The 24117-nt window shown below is 36.4% G+C and overlaps 1 protein-coding gene across 1 annotated transcript in view; it reads left to right on the top strand.

Moving 5' to 3' along the window:
- RYR3 (ryanodine receptor 3) overlaps window positions 1-24117 on the top strand; it is a 777114-nt gene that overhangs the window by 676381 nt on the left and 76616 nt on the right. Inside the window, exon 67 of the mRNA XM_069097663.1 lies at window positions 1898-2138. Within this exon, the coding sequence (XP_068953764.1) occupies window positions 1898-2138 (241 nt within the window). The remainder of the gene's footprint in view (window positions 1-1897; window positions 2139-24117) is intronic.

The following is a 24117-nucleotide window of genomic DNA, read 5'->3' on the forward strand; positions in this document are numbered from 1 at the left end:
AATGGTCACTTGTCAATGGATGCAGATGATTTCTGAGGTCCTTTGTAGCCTAAAGTTTCATGACACTATGAATCTACTCACCTGCAGCTTCTATAGATCCCACACATTATTCCTTTGGCTGTATTCCCCCAATAATAGTCATGTTCCACTCTCACTCCAGAATTTCATGCTAAAGTTACCCTTGTAGGTTAACCTGGATTAACCTTAATTCTGATCACTCTGTTTTCCCTATTTAACACTTGCTTATCATTTCTTACTTAGCATTGGATTCTGCATTATGTATATGTGTGTGTATGGTTATTTGAGCTCCACGATTCTGTTGGCTGTGGCTTCTGTTTCTTTTATACCCTTCTATAGCACTTGGTAGAATTACTTCAAAAACAGTGGGTCTTTTATAAATATCAGATTGCTAACTGGCTTATCTGGAAGTATCTTAAAAATCAGGCCATGTGGAGAGTTTGTATATTGTATTCAGTAGAGACTGTAGAAGTAGATTGTACTTAGTACAGATCTAGATTCTGAAAAATTATCAAGACTATAGATAGCATGTCTACTGTGAGGTCAACACTATTATTTAGTGGAGCCATACTGTGGTAGTTCTACCTAGCTCACCCATTGCACTATGTACTATAGACCTCAAATTAATAAAATGAACACTTCTTTTTTGCCTACCCAAACTAAAGTGATATCTACTATGAGACAGTTGGATAAAGTGCTGCTATAAAAGCAGTTGACTCTAAATAGAGCTAGTCATTTTTACTTCTAAGAAAAATTACTGCAAGTGTACAAAGGTCAAATAATATAACATGAAGGGCATAGATATGAATATCACCAAATATATAGGCAATTTTAGTCACTTAGGAAAAGTAAGTAAATGAAGTCCATTAAAGTTATAACATAAAATCACCATATTAGGCATAATTATTCCGATCATAAACCCAAAATTGATCTGATTTTTTTTTCCTATGATAAGAAGCATTTGAAATGAGTCAGTCACATCCCTAGGAAGAGATTCATCCTTTGACACATTTCATTAGCCAATTCCTTTAACCTTCTTTTTCTGAGAATGCCTTTTGGATGAATGACAGAAATGGGAAAAGAGAGAATTATGCTTTTGAGATAAAGTATGTTTCTTTTTAAATGGTCTGAATCTAAGTCTACTCTAAAGTCGAGACTTTAAAGTGAAGAATCAGTTGTTGATGGCTTGAGTTTTTTCCCTAGTCTACTTCCAATATTTATAGTGAATTTGAATTAGTGTTATATCTTCCATTACAGAGATGGGGAGAGAGTATTGGATTGATTATCTTTGAAATAACCTAAAAAATTAAATCAATCCTGATTTTTTATACTATGCCTCGAACACTCATAATGCAATCATTTTCTGCTACACTATCCTGCTCCCTATCCATCGCAGCCATTTCTCCCATTCTAGTTTATCTGCCATCTCCCAGATATCTCTTGAACAACTTCTTCCACTCTGTACTTATCTCTAAAGTTCCCAGAGATGTGTGTTTTTTAAGGATAACTTTTGTAGCAAACAACTAAAAAGTGAGGGATACAGAAGTTTAATACGAGGTCCCCTGCCCTTAAGGAGCTTACAGGATGATTGAAAAGATGTGACAGAGTAGATAAATCATTAGCCAACAGTTCCCAACAGTATGTAAGTATTCATTTATTCATATAGTAAATATAGTAATTCAGAGAAGAGAAAAACCACTGAGGCCTGAAGTGCCAGAGATATAAAAGTAGAACATTTCTCATATACTGGTACACTGTATACCAGCATATGAAACAGAGGTACAGAAGGCTAAAAGAAAGAATATTATTGTGTGGTTATTATATTCAGTATAATTGCGGTGATAATATATTGAAGTGAGCTTTGTGTTTCCAAATTCAGTATATGCCCAGCCTATCATAAGCAAAGCCAGAGCTGACCTGCTTAAAAGTCACTTCATCCCAACTCTGGAAAAGCTAAAGAAGAAGGCAGTGAAGATTGTATTGGAAGAGGAACAACTTAAAGCGGACAGCAAAGGTGATACCCAAGAAGCTGAACTCCTCATTCTGGATGAGTTTGCTGTCCTCTGCAGGGATCTCTATGCATTCTATCCTATGTTAATCCGTTATGTTGATAATAACAGGTAAGAGAGCAGAAAATTCTTCATCTACTTTGGGCAAAGGGCTGCTGTCCTGGTTGTGTTGGATGTCAGTCATGTCACTGACAAAGTTAAGAGCAGAGTTTTCAACAAGATGAAGGGGGCACAAATGACCATTACCATTTGAAGTCCATGTATGACCTCTGGATGAAGGCATCACCTTCTCAGAAGTCTTTAGAGTAATTGATTCCACCAGTGCCACCCATGTTCTTCTGACAACTTGGTAGTAATGATAGAAAATTTCCCGTCACTTGAAATGTTTAAGAAGGAATTCTTATGTTGATTGGCAGAACAGTTTAAGATCCCTGGTAATTCTAGATTTCTAAGTCATAAACAGTGTTTAAATTGAGCTCCTTTCTCTCGTGCAAAGAGCCTTCAAACATACACACATTCTTAAACTTAAGGATTAGAAATGCTAAGTACAGGAATATTATTTCTTTCAGAGTTTTTCTGAGCTGTAGTCATGGCCAGTTTATAAGCTTCTTCCAGCCAGAGATATATTATTTGTATCTATATTCTTTCAGTCTTCTGAGCTTCCAAAGCATGCAATAAATAGGCATAGGAATTTCTCAAAGATCTGCCAGTATAGTTTAAAGCTGTGGTATCATTCCTAATCATATGCATGTACTAGAAATGTCATGTGTCAATTCAACTGAGATTTCTATTCAGATTTCAATGTTCTTATCCTTGGAGACAGTAATATAGAGTTCTAGACATTTTGATAAATTACAAAATCACCATTTCCCTGAGTAATTTGATCACAAAGTTTCTCCTGTGGTCAGAATGAATATTCAGCAAGGAACCCATTTTCAGAGAAATATTTCTCTTTCACAACACTTTAAGAACTGTGGAAGCTTTCTGGTATGTATGGCTTATGTATTCTTGTGCCTATCTAGTGAAATGACCAGTCACCTATAAGATATGACTTATGTTTTTAGTATCTTCTTCCAGAGATGAAGTCAGTGAACACAAGTTCTAAAACCTTCCTGGTATTTATAATCTCCACATTTGCAGGATGAGTTTGGAGCACTTCAACACCATCTGTGGTATTAACATTAAGTCTCCTTCTAGGGAATGGAGTTTGGGTCATTTGATTCACTTCTTTGCTTCTTGTATCAGTTCTCAGAATCCTTTATTAACCATTTGCTTTCACTCTCAAGTCATCCAAGGATAAATTAGTTCCAGGAAACAAGGTTCTTATATACTTCTGGCATCTTCTCTGGTAGAAGTTCCAGACTCCCAGCTCCACCTCCATTTGACTGTAGCCCGTATTTTTGATCCCCTCATAGCTTTTGTGTCACATGGCCATTAAGACAGATCATCTACATTTTACATTCTTCTTAATGTCTATTGAACTCATAGTTGGCTAGTACTGCTACCTGCCTCTGACGGGCACTTCTAGCTTGTCACTGGTTAAAGTAATAGATTAGTAGATTGTTGTCAGTGCACACCTAAAATTAAGCTCCGCATGGTCTTTAAATTTCTCAGTCACACCATCCGCTTAAAAGTCAAGAATTCTAGTTAATGGACGTGATAGTAATCTCACTGTCTGTCCTTTAGCAGATGTTGTAGCTTTCTGATAACCATCACTGTCTTTACGTAAGACTTCCAGATTATACTAGTCTGAGGTGAATGAAAAGTATTTATCTAACCTAAAGTATCTTTACAATCTTTGGGAGGTTGGGAGAGGAGTTTATTGGATTAAGTACTTTATGTTTCTGTATTTGTTCATGGGCTCCTTTTAATCCTTTGTATCTTATGAATTTTATATGTAGGATGAAATAAAGGCCATTGGATAATTGATATTCATATTCATTTGTAGAAATGGGGAGGGGTGTTCGGGGAAGGCTAGCACCTCTGGTGTGAGGACTGCAAAACCCTTTTCAGGATTGCTTTCCACCTTTGGTATCTACCAGAATCATCCAACTTTCACCTGTGGCTTCAAGAAGTTGTAGCCTTTGCAGTAGCCACACCCAAGCAAACTGTTTAGGAAAATAGGTTAAACCAAGTTGAGGGTAACCAAGGGGTCTCAAACCCATTGTGAGTTAGGGAGGTATGTGTTAGGGAGCATGTGAAGGCTTCCTCCAGTGGAATAAGTAGATGAGAACAATTTGTTCCAATGTCCATGAAGGTGACTGAATCAGGGGCTATGGAATGTTTAGAGCTTGGTTAGACATTGAAGACACCAAGGTCATCCATTGCATCCCAAACCATTGGTGGTAATCTTGACTTTTTGTCTTGTCACTGGACTTCAATGACTCTGGAAGAGAGAATAAGGCCGACAACTTCTCACAACTCTGCCTCACTTAGGTCCAATTTATCTGTGTGTCAAAATATATCACTCATACCATTTTACTGTTTTTACATACTTCAAAGTCCTGTGATGACAGGCAATGATGAAGTAGCAGATGCAAATACGCTGGGAGCTATAGTAAAGACTCTTCATATAGGTGACCTAGGGCATAGGGTCATCTCACTGAACTGAAGTAGCTATGGGATTCAGCAGCCCCCTGGGTGTCTAAGCAGTCTTTTTAAGAACTGAACTGCTTACCTCTTGGTGTGAGGCAGGGGCTAGAAAGGGCACCATAAAAATTTGCTGTTTCACCCAACCCTGGCCTGCTTGCATGGCAAGTGGGAATCCTACCTTGCAATCAAAACACACCAAAAAAATGTACGAAAACTTATGTGAAGATGATTCCACTCACCATTGGTACATGGAATGTGCACACACTTATGGACATCATGAAATCTAGTTAAAACAGCTCTTGTTGTGAGAGAACTCAGAAGATATCACATCCAAATAGCAGCTCTGAGTGAAACAAGGCTGGTAAGTGAAGGTCAGATTACTGAAGTCAGAGCTGGTTACACATTTTTCTGGAGTGACCACAGTAATGTGGAGCTCCATGAAGCCGGAGTATGTTTTGCAATCAAAGCTAATCTAGTCAGCAAGCTTCTATGCCTACCAAAAGAAATAAATGACAGACTCATGACAGTGTGATTGCCACTTGCAGGAAAGTATAATGCTGCTATCATCAGTGTGTATATTCCCACCATGACAAACCATGATGATGTCAAAGAAAAATTTTATGAAGACCTGAAGACCCTCATCATCAATGTACCGAAAGAGGACAAATTTAATATTCTAGATGACTTTAATGCCAGAGTAGTCAGAGACTATCAGAAATAGCAAGGAGTCTTTGGGAAAAATGGAGTCAGAAATAGCAACAGTAACTTATTGTGCATCTCATGACCTCATCACCAACACTGTCTTCCTTACCTAAACATAATAAAACTGCATGGATGAATCCTCAGAGCAAATGTTGGCATTTAATAGATTATGTCATCATAAGGAGAAGAGACAGACAGGATGTGAGAGAGATGAAGGTGATATGTGGTATAGAATGTTGGACCCATCATAGACTTATCCTTTCCAAGCTAAACATTTGAATTGAACAAAAGTGGCATCCCCACAGCAAGATGACTAACAGAAGACTTGATGTCAATAGATTAGAGCACTTCTCTGTGCAGGAATAATTTGTGGCTGACTTGGAGGGAAAGCTGAGCCAACACAGGGTTGGCAACAGTGGAGCAGAAAAGGGGTGGGCAACTTTCAGAGATTTGGTATATAGCACTGTATTTACTCATCTAAGCCAGAACACTTATAAACATCAAGACTGGTGTGACAAAAATAATGGGGAAATTTAGAAGCTACTAAATGAAAAATGAGAATTTCACAGGATTTACCAGCAGAATAGTTCATCAGTCACTAAGAAAGCAGTGTGTAGCTCCATCAAAAGTAAAGTGCATGTGAAACTCAGAGAGATGCAAGATTCTTGGCTCAGTAAGAAGGCAGATGAAATTCAGTTTTACACTAATAGTAAAAATCCAAAGTGCTTTTATGATGCCCTGAACATTGAGTAGTTGATAAAGATAGGATCCTGGAAAGGTAGATTGAACACCTCCATAGTGTTCTCAACAGACCATTATCAATCAGTGCTGAAGCCATTTATCATCTGCCTCAGGTTGAAGCCAGTCCCTCTCTAGCTGAACTTCCAAATGAAGAAAAGGTTTTGAATGCCATTAGGTTCCTCTTGTGTGGTAAAACTCCTGGTACTGATACTATTCTGGCTGAGATTTACAAAGCAAGGGATCTAGTGCTCATAGAAAAGCTGACAGAAATTTTCTGGATTATATAACAAGAGGAGGTCATCTCTAAAGAGTTCAAGGATGCCTCTGTTGTCCACCTCTGTCAAGGAAAGGGAAATAGGTACTCATTCTCTTAGTCATTGCCAGCAAGATTCTCACCAGAGTCCTCCTTCATAGGCTGATCCTTCACCTGGAGAATGGTCATCTGCCTGAGAGCCAGTGTGACTTCAGAAAGACCAAGGAATGGTTGATATAGTGTTTGATGCCTGACAACTCCAGGAGAAATACCAGGAGCAGAACAGAGGTCTGTACACAACATTTATAGATCTAATGAAGGCCTTAGTTTCATGATGGCATGCTTGCCCAGGTTCTATAAAATGGATGATGCTCTTACACTTTCCCTGTCACCAGTGGAGTGAAGCAGAGCTGTGTGTTTACTCTCATGCTTGATGTTTTCCGTGATGTCGTCAGAGTCCTTCAACAAGAACAAAAACAGTATCAAGATCAGCTACCACTCTGACAGCAAATTATTTAACTTGAAAGGACTACAAACCAAGACAAAAGTGGAGGGAGAGTTGGTGCTAGACTTTTTCTTAGCAAGTGATTGCACACTCAATGCGGCCTCTGGGACTGAGATGCAATGAAGTTTGGATTGATTCTCTCCTTGTTTTGCTGATTTTAACAACAAGAAAACAGAAGTTCTCCACCAGCCAGCACCACACTATCCATACATGCAACCATCAGTTATGTAAATGGAGAAATTTTGAATGGTGTGGATAAATTTCACTTAGTTTGACAGTATACTCTCCAGGGATGTACACATAGATGATGAAATTGATTCACACATTGCCAGTGTTTGGGAGTCTCTGAAGGAATGTGTGGGAGAGAAGAGGTAGTAGACTGCCTACCAAACTGAAGGTCTACAGAGACACTTTTCTGACCACATGGTTGTGTCCCTTTGAAACCTGGACAGTCTGCCAGCACCATGACAGGAAATTGAATCACTTCCACTTGAATTGTCTTAGGAAGATTCTGGAGATCAGCTGGTAAGATAAGATACCAGACACTGAGGTCTTTTCTCAAGCTGAACTGCCAAGCATTCAAACTCCACTGCAGAGAGTACAACTGTAATGGGTTGGCCACATTGTTCAAATGCCAAAAAGTACATTGGCCTAATAAGACTATTGATAGAGAATTTGCACCAGGCAAGTGCTTTTATGGAGGTCAAAAGAAGCAATACAAGGACACTATCAGGATTTCTCTGAAGAACTTTAGAATAGCTTGGGAGGTATGGGAGACATTGGCACAGGATCACCCAGCATGGCATGTCTGCAACAAAGAAAGTGCAATGCTCTGTGAGCAAAGCAGAATTTTAGTAGAGATACCTTCACTTCAATTTTAGAGCTATCTTTACTCTGTTATTTTTGCCCAATCTGCGATAGAGGCTTCCAAGTTTGTATGGGTCTGATCGGCTGCTGTTGGACACACTGCCTTGACCCCAATATGATGATACCATTTTGATCCTCTTCAAGAATGAAGGACAACCACCAAGAACAGAATTGGGGATCCTCTTATTGAGAAATATGTGAGATATGGGCCATACCTAGGTTCATAGGATCAAAGATTTAAAGATGAAAAGGGCTTTAAAGACCATGCAGTTCAATGCCTTCATTTTACAAATGAAGAGCTAAAGCGTTAAAGATATTAAATGATTTGCCTAAGGTCACAAACATAGTAAGTGAAAGAGCCATGATCCAAAACCAGGTTCTCTGATTCCAAAACCAGCACTCTTTCTACTGTACTATACTGCCACCTGAAATTTATTTTAGATATTTCACTAGAGTAAACTTTTGGGGTACATGAGCCAAAGAAATAAGAAGATTCCCTTTAAGAATCAGACCCCAAGATAAGACTTGGTACCATATGAACCCTATGTCCTTGGGAACTCTGGGCCAGTCCATATATGAAATAGTGTAGAGCTAATTGGAGACATCCAAACATGGAATAAACTTCCATAAGAGTAGATTCCTTGACCCTTGAGGTCTTCAACCAGTGGCTATTTGTCAGGTGTATTGCAGATAGGATTTTCGTTTGACTCTTATTGGATTAGATGATCTCTGAGTTCACTTTTAGCTCTTGAATTTCCATGATTCTGTATATCATTGGAATTTATACCTATAACGATGACATCGCAGATCCATTTAAGTCATCTTATGGGTTTTTTTTTCTCTCATTAAATGCCATGGTACATCTTATCACAAATGTCATATTGAGTCAGACTCAATCCTTACTCAATTCTTAAAGTAGCACTAAATGATGGTTTGTAGATCATCCCAGTAGCTTACATATTAGAAGTTATGGATGTGTCAAGTATTTGTGATTTCATTGGTGTGGGTTGGTTAGATTGCAAATCTTCCACATTTTATTATCTGGTCTTTGTAGATTGGTATCATTGTAATAAACTGTTACTGAGTCTCATTTGGTCCTCAGATGACATATATGCATTCTCTCACCAGATCTATATTCACATCCTTTTCAGCTTAGTAGGGCCTGCCAGAACCTATACTGTATTACTATAACCTTTAAGAACCCAACTTCATCTCTACATGAACATGGCATAACAGAGGATAATTTTAGTGAAGATGATCAAAGTTCTCCTAATAGCATATTATGGATCAGGATTTAATTAAACATTAGCCTAGAGTAAGTTCTCCTTGGAAGTAATGAAATAGTACATTTAGTTTATATCTTCCTGACTTCGAGGGGAGGCCCCTGGTTCTGTTATCCCAGGATTTAGTGAACTAATCTGCATTTATTTATATTTGTTTATAATTGACAGATCATAAGCAAACATTAGGAATTGGGCAGGAACAAAAAGGGCTATTTAGCCTCCTCATGATTTCCCCCTTCTTGGTTCCCTGACTCCAGGGTTTCTTTATATCTATCCCTACTGAATTCTTGATGGTATAAGAATAAAACAATGAGAACTCTTCAGATCAGAAAGATGAAAATAGAAAAGGGATATGATTGACATCTATGAAATCCCGAAGAGCATAATTAAGAAGAAGAAATCCCTTCCCAAAATCTTGAAATAGCAGAACTAGAGTCTCTCCTTATGTCTCCCCTCCCCCAACCCTTGACCCCTGAGGTAGTTTAGGACAAGTATAAGGAAAAAATATTTTATATGCTACAAATAGTAAAGTCAGCAAACTCATTACCCCCAAGAGTTATAACAGATTGAAAGTAACAATTTAAGAAAAGATGAGATAAATTGTGGATGGGTGTTCCATGAGGAGCTATTAAGGAAATATAAAAATGTATGAATTATTTCAAATTTTGTGAAGTCAGCATTCCTCCCACAAACTATATTTTTGTGATATTGTCAGTCTAAATCTAACTGGCATTTCTTATGTGAAGCCAATTGTATAAAGTAGTCTATTTACATAATTGTGAGTAAAATTCATAGTGTTTTTAGGATTTAAAGAGGAATGCCTTAAATTAAAAAAAAAAAACAATATAAATACCTAATTAAATGATTCGTATCTAAACACAGGGAAATAGAATCTTTTTTTTTCCAAAGAAACACTACCTTGAAATTTCAACACTCTGAATCACATAATTTTATTACAATTTTAGCAAAGATTTTTGTCAGACGTTGGGTAATAAGACAAATATAAGATAAGGTATGGTTGCTCCTAGAATAGCTCTGTAATTGAATCGTGTCATTATTAATGATCAGGACCCGGAAGAGAGTATGTTCTACTTATGGGACATTTGACAGTAGCTAAAAATGGCAATGTCAGAGAGTCTTTGATATCATCATAATTAATTCATTCATCACTATTTAATTTATCTAGTCCTTCCCTACACATTCTAGGAAACACCAATGATATCACCATAAAACTGTTGATCTTGGTTTCACTCACTGCTCCTGTGCTTCTCACCACAAATACCTGAATTGTGTGGAAGTATCTATGCAAGAGTTGCTAAGTTCCTTTGGTGGAAATCAGAAACATTTAACCTTTGTAAAAATCTAGCTCTCAGGGAGTTGAACATCAGAGGTTATTTCTACTTAGTGAGGATGTAATTGGTGAACTACTTCTAAGTACAACATTACAAAAATGAAGCAAAGACAGACCCAACCCAGGGAGGGATATAGGCCTATGATGGCCCTGACTATAAATACATAGACGTAGTTTTCTCTTTTTAGTCATTCAGTAGTGTCCCTTGGAACCAGACTGATTATCTCTATTTAAATATGGAAAGCTTAAAGTCTCCCTTCTTACATCTTATATGTGGACATTATATTAATATATTAATTCTCCCCTTGTCATTATAGTCTTCTCTTTATATATGATTTCCCTTAGCAATATTATCTATTACTTCATGTTCAAGTATCACATCTATAAAAATGACTCCCAAATATTTATTTATAGCTCCAATCATCGAGTGTCATTGCCACATTTCTAATTCCCTGCTTCTCATTTCCATCTAGCTGTTCCACCAGTACTTAAAACGCATCATATCTTAACTCCATGCATCATCTTCCTTTGACCAGCAATTTTATTTCTTCAAATCAGTTCCTACAGAGCTAGATTTCTCTTTCTCTTAGCAGTACAACCAGTCACCAAGACTTAAAACCTTTAAAGAGTCTTTGCCCCCTCTCTCTATCATCCTCATTATCTCTTTGGTTATGAATCTAGAATATCAAAAACAATACATGAAGTGATTTTCCGCAAACAACCTTGTATAACTAATCCAAGAGCTTCACCAACTGAACAGTCAAGAGTATCAAAGCAAGTTTTACTTAACAAATAAATAAGAATATTCAGGGAAAAAATCAAGCAGAAAGAAAACTTATCTCTTTCCCATATTAAGATTACAGCAGTGAATAAGTGACATCCTAAATAAAATTTGAAATGTTTTTTCACTTAATTTATAAAGCCCCTCCTGGATGTCTTTGGTTTGGGTGACATTTTTAGTTTTGCTTCATTCCATCTCTCATTTATAGGATCTTGATAAATTCATGCTAATAAAGGCCAGAAAAGAAGAGACCCTTCATGACATTGTCACAAAGAACATTTCCCTTCTAGGGTTCAATATGAATTTAATAATATCTGTTGTCCACACCTTCATTTTGTACTTTTTATTTGTGTATGTTACTATTATGTTTAGAGAGAGATAAGTTAGGGGAAGGAGAGAAAGTCTAATAATAATATTTACTATAACTCACATTTATATAGCACTATCAGATTTGAAAAGGGCTTTGCTCACAACAACTCTATGAGGTAAGCAGTACAGATGTTCTCATATTCATCTTCTGTTACATTGCCTTGCTTCCAGCTTCTGCATAAAAGTCTGGCACAGAAGAATAATATAATGAGAATGAGGGACTTCAGTTCTCTAGACATCTGCTGGAACTCTCTCTTTTTTTTTCATCATCAATGTGATTTAATATTAGTTCTCACATTCAGAAGCCTAGAGAAGGCAGTAAATACCACATTGACCGTGAAAACAATTTGACTTCTTTTTTAAAGAATATAAACCTAACCAAAAGGAAAAACCACAATAAAAAATGCCACTGAAAAAGTCAGACAGACATCAATACATGCTTTGTCATATCTAGACTTAGAAGAGTTGTGTTATTGTTCTAGTAGGACATAATCTTATCCCCCATTTGCAAAAAGGAATCCAATTATTCATTAGGTCTTTGGAGTCTGAGATTTTGTTGGAACAAAAAAGGCCTTCTTAAGACAACACCATTGTAGTTAGTACCTCATTCTCAGAGAAAGATGTTATGCTGGATGAGTAATTTAATTGTATTTCGGGAAATGTCTGGGAAACCGGCAATAGAACTAGAACCTCTTTTTGACAAAAATGAAAGCCTTCCCTTGTTTGTTGATTCACTTTTCATTTGACAGCCTCTCTCTGTATTACAGTAATAAACATGTAAAGCACAGAGTCTGACTTAAAAAAAACAAAACTGGAATATAGTTTCGATAAGAAAAATTTTAAATAAGCCTAAATGGTCAGATAAAACTTGAGGCACAGCAAAAAAAGAGCAAGTAGAATTCAGAAGACTACTTATTAAAGGACCCAAAACATAATAATGCATTTCAGTCAGTCTCCTAACATTTCTTGTGGCCCTCTATAATAAGTCTTTTGGAAGACGATTAAAAATCAGTACAAATACCATGATGCTATAATCATCCTTGTTTTCGGTAGATTGATGATGTAGCTGTATCAAATATCAACACAGTTCATAGAGTACATAGTGCAGTAGTCATATGGCATTTTCCACAGGAAATAGTTTTGTAAAAATGAAGCACATGGCTAGGAAGAAAGAATACTTGAACTCAAATTGTTTGGATCCCTTTCTTTAATGTCAATATAACTAACATTCACACAATGGAGAAAAGGAAGGTATGTTTGACCAATTCTCTTTTAAGCCTCACAATGTGGATAGGTCCCTAAAACAATACTCTGAAGACACAGCATCTAAAGCTTGAGCATGGATGGGAATCACTGGTAGACGTGTACATTCAAAGTAAAATGAAATTTACTTTAAGGAACTCTCTCTTTGTCAAAAACAGAACAGCTAATCATTTCTTAACTTCTTTTAGTGATAACGTCATTCTTAAAATGGCAGATGAATCAGTAGGGAGGATTCCATTCCGGATGTGATTCACACTAGCAGGAAGGAGCAGGTTACCAGTACGGAAATTATAGGAACTTTGAGAGAAGTAGCAACCTTTCATAGATTTTATGATAGAAAAGAGGAAATCTGGGCCTACTGTGGCATGGACACTATATTTTGGGAAGGCAGATTTCAAAGAGTTTGAAGGAATGATAAGTAGAATCCCTTGGATCAAAATGTTTCAAGGGAAATCAGCTCTGGAGGGATTATAGATATTTTAAAAAATGAAATTATAAAAACACAGAAGGAAACAATTTCAGCAAGAAAGATTTAATTTGAAGACACTAATGGGGATATACAGAAAACTCAGCAATGTACTTAGATTTTAAAAATACAGCATCTAGAAACAAGTCCAAGATGAATATGACAACATGGCATGGTCCTATAAAAATATTGTGAGCAATGACAAAGCTCAAAATGGCTGAGGTTGGTGAGGGAAATAAAGTACAACAAAAAAGGTTTGTTTGTTTGTTTGTTTTATGCTAGATGGGGAGAACAAGGAGAAACAAAGAAGGGATAGATAAGAACTATGTCTGAGATGATGATAACTGACAATGAAGAGGTGGCAAAGGTGTTCAAATATTATTTTGTTTCTGTTTTCTCTGCAAAAGAAACTTATTTTGACACTTTAAATAAATGACAAAACACTGGTGACCAGCAAGGAGTCAGTATACCTAAGATAAGGTGGGAGATAGAAAGAAGTTATCTAATTCCTAAATGAATCCAAGTTACCTGGTCCAAATGAACTACATCCTTAGGTATTAAAAAGAACTGGCAAATGTGATTGCTGACCCACCAGCAGTGAGACCTGAAAGACTATGGAAGACAAGAGAGGTACCACAAGATTGGAGAAAGGCAAAAGTTACCCTAGTTTTTTTTTTTGATAAAAGAAAAGAAGGCAATCTGCTAACTGTAGGCCAGTAAGTTTGACTGATTCCTAGAAAAGTTCTAGAATGGATTATTTAAAAGATGATTCAAGAAGATCTAGAAAGGGGAGCTGAGATTACAAATAGCCAGCTTGGTTTCATCAAGAGCAGATCTTGCTACACTGAGTTTCCCTTGGTGTTTTTTTGTTTGTTTTTTTGTTGGGGTGGGTTTGTTTTGTTTTGTTTTGGACAGGATTTCTAAACTAGTAGGTAAAGGAGATAAGGAGAGTAATGTGAGTATGGTTTAACTAGATTTTATCAAAACTTTTGATAAAATATCTGATACTATTCTTATGGAAAATATCGCAACATATGGAGTAGAGGATAATAAAATCAAAGGGATTCAGGAGTGGTTAAGTGGCTGGACTCAAAGAGTAGCTGGTAATTGTTCGTTGTTAATGTAACAAGAGGTTTCCAGTGGAGTAGCCCAGGAACTTGTGGAGACCCTTTGCTGTTTAACTTTTTTTTTAGTCAATTACTTGAGTAAAGATGGTACCCCACTAATATAATGGACAGGGGACAGTTAATATACTAGATGACAGTCAGAATCTAAAAGGATCTTGACAGGCTAGAACACTGGACTAATGCAAGATGACAATTTAAAAGGAATAAATATGAAGTCTTGCATTAGGGTACAAAAATAAACTTCAACCACTAGAGCAGTAATGTCAAACTCAAATAGAAATGATGGCCATCAATTTGCATATTGCTTTCATTTTAAAATTTGATACTTTCTATGTTTTATTTATTTTATTAAGTATTTCCTAATTAAATTTTAATCTGACTCGGAGCACTCATGCGTGTTTCAGGCTGCATTTTTCTGACACCTCTGGACCAGAGCACAGGCTAAATAAAAGATGACAAAGTTCAAAAGGGGTAATATAAAATCTTACATTAAGATACCAAAATCAACTTCACAAATATAAGACAGGGAAAGCATGGATAGGTAGCAGTTGTTCTGCAGATCTGGGGTTTTTCGTAAACTATTGCTATGCCAGCACTCTAATGTGATAGTCAAAAAAAAGTTAATATGGTCTTGGGCTGCACTGAGATAAATAGTTTCCAGAATTAGGAGATGATAATCCCACTGTATTCTTCCCTGTCATACCCTATTTGGAGTATTGTGTTCAGTCCTGGGTTCCATGATTTAATAAGGACATTGATGAGCCCAGAGAAGGAAAAATCAAGATAATTAAGAGTCTTTAGTCCATGTCATATGAGGATTGAAGGAAAAGGGTATATTTAGCCTAAAGAGAAGACTCACGGAAGACATCATAACTGACTTCAAGTATTTGAAGGATTGTCATGTGTAGGAAGGATTAGATGGTTTCACTTTGGCTCTAGAACATGAGTAAAAGTTGAAAAGAGGTGAATGTAAGCCTGTTGTCAGGAAAAACTTTATAGCATGTCCAAAAAATGTAAAAGATTGCCTAGAGAGGTGATAGTTATATTAGCAATGTTTGTTATGTTCCTCAAATTTAAAAACAAAAAGAGTTCCGTGGTTCTGGAAGAATTACAAAATCACTGACAAACAAAACAACCAATTTAAATACAACCCCCTCAATATTTTTACCTAGAAATATGAAAGTACCCCTAAAATACTTCCTTACATAAATGAATAAGAAAATGAAAATTTTTGTGAAAGTGAGCTATATCATCCAATATTGTTCCCATTGTTAAAAACTAATTTCCAACCCTTTGCTCCAGTACCTACATCCTGCCTATTGTTGACCACTGTGGGTTCTTAAAGGCTATGCAAGTTTAGCACAAGTAAATCTTTGGATAGACTTTAAGTGTAGAACTGCTAAAGGACTATGTATCTGTCATCTAAGAAACCTAAGTTTAAAAAGCCAACAGGTGATGAATTTTTCAGTAATAGCAATTTTTCAAAGACTACTAAGGCATAGAGAGTTTACACTATGCATCAGTGGAAGGGAGTACCCATGTCTTCTGAGTAAATTAATCAATCCACTCAGTTATGGAACTCTCTCCCTGGGGCTATGTACCTAAGTATTCCCACCTGTTTGTCCAATGACTGTCCAAACTTACTTATCCCATTATACCCACCTGGCCTCATACCAGATCTTGCTATATATCCCATCTAAGCTGTCTGTCTGGACCATCTTGACATCTGGTCTACCACCTTACATGTATTCACCCTCCTAGCCTCTCAGTTCCCCTCATTCACTGCTATCACCCCCAGCTTTGGGCACAGCAATCAAATTAATACTCTCATTGCTTTTTAAAAGATGTGTCTATCAGGTGCAACTCACCAACCCTGTGACTACTGAAGTCCATCCCCTGAAGACCTGAACTTCTTTCCTTGGTACCTGGCCCATTCAGATGTTTCCCTTCTTTAGAATATAAGCTCCTTGAGGGCAGAGTCTCACTTTTGTATTTTCCCACAGTTCTTTGCACATAGTAAATGTTTACAAAATGCTTTTTCATTCATTTACTCAAGATTCTGCCAAAGTTTGATTTAACATGATGGATTCTTCTATGGTAAAGAGCTTGAAAATCATTTGGTTAGGTCATTAAACCACCAACATGGCCCAACTAATCCCTTACTCTCATTCCTAGCCACCAATCTTCCCCCACCCTAGAAAAAGCCCACTAGAGTGGCCACTTATATTTTCTTTCTTTTCTTTTTTTAATCTTTTTTTATTTCAGAATTGAATACTAAAACTTAAATACATAATAAGAAAAGAAAAAACCATTAAATATTAAAACTTGAATATAAAATAAAAGAAAAAAACATGTCATGTGTACAGCAGCACATGAGAGAGCTTTAAAAATATATAGCAATAAATTTCCATTTCAATAAAGCCCATATATTAAATACTGCACATTATATTAAAAGCCATCCATCTTTTCTTTGCTTCATGGTAGTTTTTCTTTTGTTCTCTGCTGTATAGTTGTTATTTTGTTCTTTTTCCCCCTTCCTCACTCCTCTCCTCCCCAGGCTACAATTAAGTATGAAGATAGATAGATAGATGCATGTATGTATACATATATACACATACATACATAAACATATTTCCCTGACAGATCTAATCTTTCTTTTTATGTTTGTGCATATCTCTTATTCCCTATCCCCCCTGACTCCTCTACTTTATTTCTACCTGCTACCTTGCCCTCCTATTACTTAACCTGCCCCCCCAAAGATCCTTCTCTTATCCTCTCATTCCTATAAATCCAAACATCCCTTTATATTCCCCTTTGACCTATTCCCTTGCCCTTCCCTCTAAAGAGCCCTCCCTTATCCTCCCAAGGATCCTTCCCTTATCTTCCCATTCCCTTTAATCTAAACTCTGTTCCCCCTTTAACATATTGCTTCACTCTCCCCTTTAAAGGGAACTCTCTTCCCCTTAACTTTTTACTTCTTTCTAAATTTAGAAGACTTTTATACTCTTCTCAATATATATTTATTGTTCTCTCTTGAACCAATTCTCTATGAAAATAGGCTTCCAGAACTGTCAGCCATCCTCCCCTATCTAATTCCTCTGTGTCAGTTCTTCTTCTCACACTTCATTTGTATAAGATAATTACTCTTTTCAGGTTTTACTTTTTGAAGTTGTATCATGCTCAGGTCTATCCCAATCTTTCTTATGAACTACCCAATTACTAATAACAATCTTAGACATATATTTTACAGTCATAAAAGGTGAATAGTCTGTCCTTATTGAGTCCCTTGTAATTAGTCTTTGGTATGTACCTTATATTTCTCTTAGCTTTTGTATGTCAAATCTATTAAGTTCAGGGTTTTTGCTGTGTGTGTGTGTGTGTGTGTGTGTTTAATAAAGTCCTGAAAGTATGACAATTCATTAAATGTCCAGTTTTTTTTTTCATTCAGAATTATGCTTAGCTTTGCTGCGTATGAGACTTTCAGCCAGAAGCCCAGTTCTTTTGCTCTTCAATATATAGTGTTATGAGACCTGTGGTCTTTTAGTGTTGCCAGTGCTAGGTCTTATGTGATTCTAATTGTGACACTGCCATATGTGGATTGTTTTTCTTTTCTTGTTGCTTGTAATATTCTATCCTTAAGCTGGGGGTTTCAGAATTTGACTATAATATTCCTGTGAATTTTCCTCATAGAATCTCTTTCAGGTGGTGATTGGTGGATTTTTTCTATTTCTATTCCCCCACCCCCCCACCCTTGTTCTAATACTTCAGGACAATTTTCTTTAATTATTCTTGTATTATTGTATCAAGATTCATTTTTTGATGATAGCTTTCAGGTTGTCTGATTATTCTTATGTTTTCTCTTCTTGATTTGTCCTCCAGATCCGTTGTTTTTCTTATGAGAGGTTTTACATTCTCTTCTATTTTTTCATCCTTTACATTTTGTTTTATTGTTTCTTGGTCTCTTATGACTCTTGCCCAATTTTGATTTTCAGGGAGTCATTTTGTGCCTTAAGATTCTGGATCTCCTTTTCTAATTGATTGACTTTCTTTTCATCATATCCTTGGGGATTTTTATTGTTCTTTTTGTTTTGATTTGTTTTGTTTTAGTTTTTCCTCGGTCTCTCTCATTTGATTTTTAAAGTCTTTTTTAAGTTCTTCTATCAGTTATTTTTGGGCAGGTGACCATTTGACATTACTTTTTAGGGTAGAAGAAGGTTTCTTTGCTTCACCATCCTCCCCTGAAGATGAACCCTGGTTTTCTCTATTCCCATAGTAATTCTCTATGGTTGGGTTCTTTCTCCTTTGCCTGTGGATTTTGGGTTTTTTGTTTGTTTTTTGGTTTTGGGTTGGGTTTGGGGTTTGTTTGTTTTGTTTTGTTCTGGTAGTAGCTTAATTTTTTGTAATCAGCTTTTGTCCAGGGCTGTGGTGGATGGTGCCTCTGGCCTCAGATCCTCCTTCAGTTCTCCTCTCTGACCTTGATACCAGACCAAGACCTCCAGCCTCCTATAAGTGCTCACAGCCAATGGTATCCTCTCCCCACTGCTTCTGCACTCAACAGAAGTGTACTGGTTCCTTATTGCCAGGCAGTGTCTGCTGTACAGCTGAGTCTGGCATTCCTTGTCACTGGAGTTTCCCTCAATTTTCCCGGGCTTAGACACTCAAATCTCCTCACTGTCCGGGTGGTGGGGGGTGGGTGGGGAGATATGTGGAGGGGTAAAAGTTCCTGTGGCTGTCGCAGCCTCCCAACCCAGCTAATCTCAGGGCTTGCTGCTTGTTGGTTCAGTGTTCCCTCGCCTGGGAGATGTTTACTCTGCACAGGAACCAAACCTAGTCTGGGAATTTTCTTCAGATCTTTTCTGATTGTCCCAGAAGGACCCCTGTTCTGCCTACTTCTCTCATTTATTTTTACCACTCTATGTTTGCCCTGAGGTGCTGTTTTATCTCTTTTGTGGAGGAAAATCTTTGAGAGCTTGGAATTTTCTGACCTATTCCACCATCTTCCCAGATTCCTCTCCTGTGTCTATTTTGTTCCTTTTGTGTGTAGGAGGGATCTTCCTTATCCAACCCCATTCAAGGTCACAGTGAGGATCAGCAAAACACATCTTAACTAAACTTTGAAAGAGTGATTAGATGAACACTCTGTTAAATGCTTGACACCTGACCTGTAACAAAAATCGATAAGAAGGAAACCAAAGCTCGTCACCAACCTCAGCCCTTACTAAATATAGGGAGATTGAGAAAACAAGAGAGTGAGGATGGAAGTGACTTACAGGAACCAAAAATCAGGAGACACAGGAGATGGCAGTTAATAAAAGACACCTTCATTTAATGGTTATATTATTTTAGTGACACCCAGGTTTCATTAACACAGGGCACATTCTACAGCACATGCAAAAGGCACGGGCTACTTATTGACTTTAATCTGATGACCCAAATGCTCCCAAATAGCCCAGGTACTTAGGGACATAGCTTTGAATGTCAGAGTTTAGGGACCCAAAACCTTTTTTTGATAGCCAAGGAATGATGGACAGAATAATCTTTTAAGAAAAAAAAATTCAATAAGAAAAGAATAATGGCACATTAGAATAAAAAGCTACTTCAGAAGTTATCTAATCCAAACTATAGCTAAACAAAAATTCCTTCACCATCTCCTGATTGGAAGTGGTTATCTGGTAACCTCTGGTAGAATACCTCTGTGGATTAGAAACTCTTTACCTCCCAAGTCAGCCAATTGGATTTATGTATAGCTGGAGTAGTAAGGATGTTTATACTTAGATTGAGCCAAAAATATGCCTTTCTATATCTGCATCCATATCTCCTACTTCTGATCCTGGGGACCAAGCAAGAACCTCCTTTAAAAGATCTCTAATAATGTAACTTGAAGATTTCTAGCAACGGAAAATTCACTACCTGTTGAGATATCCCATTTCACTTTTGCTCTAATTGAATTGAAATATGTATCTTAATAACTTCCAGCAATGACCAACTAGGTAGCACAATAGATAGACTCAACTGGACTAGACTTGGAGTTGGGAAGACCTGAGTTCAAATTCTGCCTGAAACCTTTACTGGCTGTGGACTGAGCTTAACCTCTCTTTGTCTCCATTTCCTCATGTATAAAATGGGGATGATACTAGCCCCTACCTGACAGAGTTGTGAGGCTTCAATGGGATAGTATATTAAATCACTTTGCAAAACTTAGAATGCTAAGTAAATACTTTGCCCACTAGGTCAAGCAAAACAGGTCTAATCACTTCCACAAAACAGTACTTCACACACCCAAAGACAGCTATCAAACTTCCTCAGACTTCTCTTCTCCAAGCTTCTTTACTAACTTCCTTCACCCAGTCTCTGTGTGGCATGAACTCTTTACCATCCTGGTCACCTTCCTATGGATAATAACACTTCATTTTATGAACAGCTTTTCTAAAATGTGGTGCCTAGAACAGAACATGATAGTCTGGGATCTGTGAACATATTTATTTTATTTATTGTAAATAATAAAAGAAGAAAGGGAAACCAATTTCTCCTTTGAGATTAAATATGCATTTTTGATGAGTAATCTACATGACTCCTCTTTTAAAATACTCAAAAACTCCAATGGGTCTGTGATTTCATTAATTTGGATATTCTCTCTAGTGATAACACATTGCAACCCACACTTTTCTGCCCAGATACCTGGTGCAACTCTTGTCGAGGTTAGGTGATGTAATATTCTGGGAGCCTCTATCACTTTCTTCTTACCTCACAAGGATACAGTGGATCACTGGGCAGGTTGGGAGGCAAGGTCTCCATCAGTTATTTCTTGCTGTCATCATAAGACCAGCCTATTCTTTTTAGATTATAAATTTCTTTAGTGTACTTTATTCCATTTCTTCTTTATGGTTTCTTATATATTATTATTTGCAATTGGATTTCATATACTATTTTCCTATCTGCTAAGAACAATCCTCATTTTAAATTTGTGAAGGACTTTGGTATTTGCAGGTTAATAATCATATAGCAATACCAGTAGAACATTGTTTTGTTTTGTTTTAATGAGTCATATTTATTGTTTATAATTTTGCAGCATTCAGTTTTGGTATTTGTGTGTATGTGTGTGGTTCTTTCCATTTACATTGCTGTAGTCATTATACATGTTGTATTCTTGGATCCAGTCACTTCACTCTACATCAATTCATGTGGATTTTTTTCATGCTCCTTTATATTCATCACAATGGTCATTTCTTACAGCAAAGCAATATTCCATTCTATCCATGCACCACAATTTGTTTAGCTATTCCCCAACTAATGACCATCTACTTTATTTTCATTTCCTTACTATAATGAAAAGTGCTGCTATAAACATTTTGGTGTATATAGAGATTTGCTTCTTATCGATAACTTCCTTCACAGTAATGAAATTTCTGGGGCAAAGAGTATGGACATTTTAGTCACTTTATTTGCATAATTCCTAATAGATTTCCAAAATGATTGCTTTCCAAAACTTTCAATACAACAGCAACAACAATGCATCAGTTTGCCTATCATCCTATGACCCCTCAAATATTGATTTTTCCCATCTTTTGTTAACTTTGCCAATTTGTAGGGTGTGAAATGAAATCTCAGGGCTGTTTTGATGTTCATTTCTCTTATTATTAGTATTTTGAAGCATCATTTCATATGGTCATTAATAAATTTCAATTCTTTTAAAAATTGTTCATATCTTCTGGCCACTTATCTATTAGGGAATATGTATGTGTGTTAATTGTAGATATATCTTGGATACCAAATCCTTATCAAAGAAATTTGGCAACAAATATAGCTTTTTTACTATTCAGTGACTACCCTTCTTATCCTAGGTGCATTAATTTTGTCTAAGCAGAATTTTTTGGATTCATGTAATCAGTTATCTGTTTCATCCTTTGTAATTTTCTCTGTTTCATATTTATCCTACCTTTCATTATGAGAAGTATGTGATCTGGTTTTCTTATAATTTTATATAGTATGCTCTTTAATATTAAGGTCATGTATCCATTTAGAATATATCTTGGAATATATTGTAAGTTGTTGGTTTAAACTTAATTTCTGCCAAACTGCATTCCAGTTTTCCCAGAACTCCCTCAAATAGGGAGTTTTTTCCTAAGTAATTTGTTTTTTGGTTTATTGAACCCTAGGTTGTTGAGTACCATTGTTTCTTATTCTTCCATTTCTAGTCTGTTCCATTGATCCTCCTCTCTTATTTTCCAAACAATACCAGATAGTTTTGATGATTGCAGCTTTGTGATATAATTTGAAATAGACTTTCTCAGCATTAATGATATAGCCTAACAAACTGACATTGAAAATTCTAATTTCACATTATGTTTTTTCTTATGATATACCTGATATATATAAAAAGTAGTACTTTATGAACCTTTCCATGAATTTATTCTCTGTTGATTACATAATCAGAACATTATCAAATGACTATACCCATTACTTATGCAGGAGAGGTTCTGATACACAGGCATTTCCCAAGAGCAATTAAAATACTAAATTAAATCTTCAATCAATGATGATGCTAGATAATCTCACAAGTCTAGAAATGTCTTCTGTGAAAAACAGACTGTAAATGACCTTATAGTGGTTCAAAGATCTAGATAAGGGTGGGGAAACTGTGACCTTCTAGGTCCTTGGGTGTAGCCTTTTGACTGAGTCCAAGTTTTACAGAACAAATCCCTTTTACTAAAGGGATTTGTTCTGTGAAGTTTGGATTCAGTCAAAGTGCCAGGAAGGTTTATATGAGCTGGTATGAATAAGAAGAAAAACATATTTAGTGAGCACAGTGGTTAAACAAAGATAATACAAAGAAGCAAATGAACTTAGATTAAAAGCAATGATTAATGTTGACCCTGGAGAACAGAGGATGAAACACCACTCCTCGAAGAGGAGAAGTGGGGACTATTAGTACAAAATATTATATGCAACCTCTCCTGGGGTCAGTTTGTCAGCTAAATTGTTTAATTTAACAACAAGGGTTCAGTGCAGCTATTGGGATGTAAACTAAATGTTAAACTTACAAAAAAGAAAAAAAAAACAATTGCAGCTCTGCACATTTGAATCCCAGAAATCAGAGTTTTGTACTTAGAGGGGACCTTATAAATCATTTAAGTCTACACCTACCTGAAACATTAGTGTCCTTGAGCAGAAGTACTCTATCAAACTCTTCACCAAGTCTCTAAATCAGTGATTTTAAGAACATGCCATTCTGAAGAAGAAGCCACATTAATTTGCTTACTTCTAGTCAACAGCGTATTTGCATTTTCTATAATTATCATGCCTTTTATTTTCTCATTGTCAGAAAAGATGCTATGTGAGGTAGCAGTTTTTAAAAAAGGATTTTGGGTTTTTTTTAGGAAGTCCTTCAACAAGATATGTTTTTTCAAAATTATATTGCCCTAAATTATTGCAACTTATGAGATAGTGGGACATTTGTATCTATAATAAACCAACATGTCCTAAATTTTTGCCATCCTTCCTCAGATCTGAGAAAAGATTTGGTCAGATCATACATTCTTTATTTGATGTGGAAAATACGGTCACCATATTTATGACAATTATAGATTGGCATGACTCAAAAAAAATTCAGAGCTTAGTTCTACTCTGTATTTATTTAAAATTTTCTTTTTTCAGAAATTTGTAGCAATAAGAATCAAGTTTTACTCAGTGACCCAGGTTTCCCTTGAAAAAGTGCCACTTTTGCTTTTAGCCTAGCATTTCTTCTTCAAATATATATGTGTGTGTGCATTAATATATATGTGTGTGTATA

Source organism: Petaurus breviceps, unplaced genomic scaffold (genome assembly GCF_028583685.1).
Source record: "Petaurus breviceps papuanus isolate PSGF00001 unplaced genomic scaffold, PetGlider_PUasm1.0 37, whole genome shotgun sequence".
NCBI lineage: Eukaryota > Metazoa > Chordata > Mammalia > Diprotodontia > Petauridae > Petaurus > Petaurus breviceps.